This window comes from Gossypium arboreum, chromosome 6, assembly GCF_025698485.1.
Source record: "Gossypium arboreum isolate Shixiya-1 chromosome 6, ASM2569848v2, whole genome shotgun sequence".
In the NCBI taxonomy this organism is placed as follows: Eukaryota; Viridiplantae; Streptophyta; class Magnoliopsida; order Malvales; family Malvaceae; genus Gossypium; species Gossypium arboreum.
The window spans coordinates 39,477,808-39,482,279 of NC_069075.1; the positions used below are offsets into that span (position 1 = coordinate 39,477,808).

Sequence of the window (4,472 nt, forward strand, 5' to 3'; positions counted from 1 at the left end):
AATCATAACAGCTTAATATTTTTTTAAATTTGAAGGCCTTTTTTATATCTTTTAAAAGTTCAAATACCTAATTGAATAAAAAAAATTTAAAAAAAAAAAAACTTAAAAGACTTTTTCATCCTTAAGCATATATCAAACTACTTCCATCCTTACCTTTGGATCACCACAATAATAAATGTAACTTCGTTTGAATCCTACCTCTAATGCACACGCTTAAGGTATTGTTGCCTACGGCAAATCCTTTAGGTACTTGGCATTATGATCACAACATTCCAATAAGACACAATTATAATTGCAAAGAAAACACTATTATATCTACATATTTAGAGCAAACCTTGTGACTTTCTATACATTTTGTTTCAAAATCAGAAGCCATTCACAGTTTTAATCACAAAAAACTTCCAAAACCAGCCTATACAATCTAGCATTTATTAAAACCCAGTTCATGATAATCATCAAACCAACCATACTAAAACGAAATTACCTTGCCATTATTTAACACTCGCTCACTTCCGGCCTTATTGCGAGACCCGACCCCGTGTTGAATCCGACCCGCTTCTACCCAATTCCTCCCCACCCGGTACCACAATTCCTGAGTAAACTGGCACTGCACCCGCATTTCTAACTCCATAATATATAGGTTGTTTCACACCATCAGGAGCCACTCTTAATGCGGGATCATAAGGGTCCACGTGCGTTACTGGCCTGTATCCTTGACCCACACCAGCAACCGGCCGATGATACCCAACCGGTATTTGACCCGTTGACATTGGATACTGCTGGACATACTGTGGCCGGATTTGAACAGGTTGAACCTGCGGATTTCCCGGTTGAACTGGACCCGAAACATAATATACAGGTATTTGTTGAGCGGGAGGTACAGAGTAATGAGAACCCGGAATATAGTGCCACATAGGACTACCCGAATATGTCGTTGGCTGCGAAACGGGTTGCTCCATCAAGCTCTCTATTTGATTCTGCTTTGACTCAAAACCCGGTTCGGGGTTATCTGGTTTAGTCTTAACCGGTGGCAGATCTGGCATTGAAGGTACAACAACTGGAGCTGATGAGGTGGAACAAAAGGGCGATGAAGAAACAACCGGGGCCGGCGAACCCGGGTCCGAAACCGAGACATTCTCATGCAAGAGCTGACGTGTACTTAATTTCGGGCCACGGGGTTGGGCCTCATCGGAGTTATCCAACCCGAATAAATAATCGGGTACCTCCGATACAATCGAGGAAACCTCGGAACGGCCGCGTTCGAGCCCAGATGCATTGGCTCCACTGTTAAGAGCGTCTAAGAACCAGTGCTCACGATTAACCGAACCGTCCAAAAGTGAGCTGATGCTACTGGTTCGAGAGTCATCGCCTTTGGAGAAAAGAAAAATCCGCAACCGAGCTAACCGAGAGTTATGATTCTGTGCTAGCCGATCATATTCTTCCATCATGTTCTCGAGATCCTCATCGGTCGTCACTGAAATCAACGCGTCAAGATCCTCGTTTGGAAGCTGATACTTAACACTCACGTTGGCAATTCCTAACCACAAAACAAAAGTAAGATCAGATTAAAATCAAATATGACGTCATTAAAAAATAAAAACAAAGGAAAATCCATTCTCTTTTGTTGTTGGATTACCTGAGAGTTTAGACAGCCTGGTGAGGAGAGCTGCGAAGGAGGTGGAACGATGGACGGCAACGATGCGGGTATCGCCACCGACATAACGGAGCTGATTATCATGTGGACGTGGAAGGATCTTGCCGCCGAAACTGCACATGAACCGTACACGGGCATCATGAGGAGCATGGTGCTCGGAGCGTGGAGAGGACGCGACGGAATCGGTGGTGGAGTCCAACTCAGAGAGGTGGTGAGACGACATGTTGATGAGGTGGTAGTTACCTGCTGCTGCTATAAGCACAACAGATAAAAGAAAAGTGACACTAAGTGCGTTGGATTCTCCGTTGAAGAATGTCTTAGCTTTGAAGGCTGAATAAATCAGGAGAAGTGGCTGTGAGAAATCAGATATGACAGAAGAATCGGAACCCTTGTTTCGGATAGTCCTACAGCAGTTGACCACACATGATCGCTTTTCAGTAATTTAAAGTGGGCGGTTGTGGGCCGCTCGTGGGATTGGAAAGGGATATTAAAGGAAATTGTTTGTGGAATGGGCTTCTTTGAGGCATAAAATAAAATTAAAGAATGACCCCACTCGACAGGCCGAATGGTTTTAAACCACAAGTAATCATTTTTGAGTTACTTACTAATAATAGCTAATCCATGACGTTAATTTTTATTAAAAAACCATGCACTTGCTATATTTGTTACGAAAAAATAGATTTTTTTTTCAAATAAAATATTATTTGGGTCCTCATTTGATTTATTCACCTTGTATAAAATTACACATTACAAGTGGATCAAATAAAATTTTTGCTAAAATGTTAATATTTAATACATTAATTGTATATAATTTTATGAATTTTAATAAATTAGATGATATACCATTTAAGGTTTTTAAAATTAAATTCACTTTATTGCGTTTCAAATAATTGTTTTATAATTTCATTAATTATAAAATTATATACAGTTAATTTTATTAAATATAAATAGATATAAATCTTTTACTAAAGAGTTAATATTTAATATATTCAAGATAGTAATTCAAATAGTTATGAGGTAGTTGCTAATAGTAGCTAACCATGACGTTAATTTTGATTAAAAACCATCCACTTGCAATATTTGTTGCTCAAGATTTAGACAAGTAATTAATTGGTTTTCTTCAATATATAAAATAAAATAAAACCTTGCATGTATGATCAAGGTAATGTATAAAATTATATATTATAATCAATCAAATATAAACCCTTTGCTAAAATGTTAATAATTTACACAATATTTTTATGCATTATCAATAAACTAAAATTTAACATATCATTTAAAGTTTTTACAAATAAATCTACTTATGTTCATTTTAAATAGTTGTATCATAATTTCATACATAGATAATATATAAAATTAAAAATTAAAAATTTCGATACTACTAGTAAAATTTAAAACTTTCATAAATAAAATTGGGCCTATATAAAGTATAGTAAAATTAAAAATTATATAAAAAATTAAGACATGCGGAAAATTTATAATATTATTTGTAGAGTTAAAAAAGTACGCTGTTATATATCAAATACTCAACAGTATTCATTATATATAAATTTTGAGTAAGTATTTGATATATTGACAATATACTCTCTTTTTTCACAAAAATTTACATACTTTTTTCTAAATAACTAATTTTAAATATTTTACTATAATTTTATATAACACCTATCAACTCTCAAACATTATTTGTCATGCCTAAAACTACACTAAAATTGTATAATATTGTCCAATAAACTTTTTATAAAGAGTTAACATGTGATGCATTAAGGATGTATAATTTTATGGATTAAGATAAGTAATCATCTAAAATTTTTTAAAATAAATGAGTTGAAAGAAAAATTGTTTTATGTTGAATTTATTTTTCTCTTTTAGACCAACCTTATCGACCGATGATGATGACACAGATTCCCGAGAATCATAAATAGAAGGTGAAACCCAGTCGGCCGAGGTATGGCTGGACCCGGTAAGAAAGGGTTCTCAGCTAGAAAGCCGTGAAATCAGACACTAAATCTAATCGCCAAAACCTTTACTTTTTTCCAGGCAAATAGCAAGAGATTCGTGACTGTTAAATCACGGCGAGAAAAGAATAAAAAGACGAAAACAACATCAATTCACGATATATATCATCTTTCTTTTTCCACCCCAAAAACGTCACTACCAATCAAATCTAATACCATCTGGAAACATAAAACAAAGTATACTCATCTCCATCTATCCTCAAGGATCAAACTTGAATTTATATTATGATGAAATGGCAGAAGATCAAATACCCAAAACCAATCAAAAAGGAAGACCAAACATACTTACCAGTGATAAATGAATTGAGGAAGTAGGTGTGGGCCGGCAGCGATAACTTGTCTTCTATCTTTTTCCACAGAACGGAGTTGAAAGTGCGGGGATTGGAACATGTAGGGGCAGCGGGCAAGGCAACGACATGCTGCTGTGGGGCCCGGCTGTTACTGTCAGATAGTAGCAGCAACGTGGCCACGAGTTAGCCCCCTTTTTGTCCCTGAGTTAATGCTATCCTTACGGACTTTCGTCTTGTGTTTCTTTACTGCCCAATCGTGTATTATTTTATTTTTATATATGGACGTCGCTGAAAAAGTTGCATGGAATAAATTGTCAGGGAGTGTTTGGTTGGTAAGTGGTAACCTTATTTTTCAGGTTCCAATGTACAAAATCATCTTCAGCTTCTAATATGATATTATTATAATTGGGATAATTTCAAGATGATTTTACATTAGCTTGGTAATACGAGAGTTGTGACAATTATAAAAAAGAATTGTAAAATTTTTAAAATATTGTTCTTGTAAAATTACAT

At 35.5% G+C, this 4,472-nt stretch overlaps 1 protein-coding gene across 4 annotated transcripts; it reads right to left on the reverse strand.

Moving 5' to 3' along the window:
* Nucleotides 1–286: 286 nt before the first annotated feature.
* Nucleotides 287–4,135, reverse strand: LOC108484332 (uncharacterized). Of its 4 annotated transcripts, none has more exons than XM_017788079.2 (3): nt 3,959–4,135; nt 1,637–2,058; nt 287–1,537 (listed from the first exon to the last, which is right to left on the reverse strand). In XM_017788079.2, the coding sequence occupies exons 1-3, from the start codon at nt 4,057–4,059 to the stop codon at nt 519–521; spliced, it is 1,542 nt and encodes a 513-aa protein (XP_017643568.2). In that variant the 5' UTR covers nt 4,060–4,135; the 3' UTR covers nt 287–518. The 4 variants fall into 4 exon arrangements, with proteins under 4 accessions (XP_017643568.2, XP_017643571.1, XP_017643570.1 ...); XM_017788082.2 differs by having other exon boundaries at nt 1,637–1,903; nt 3,959–4,052; XM_017788081.2 differs by having other exon boundaries at nt 1,637–1,906; nt 3,959–4,051.
* Between the last annotated feature and the right edge of the window lie 337 nt (nt 4,136–4,472).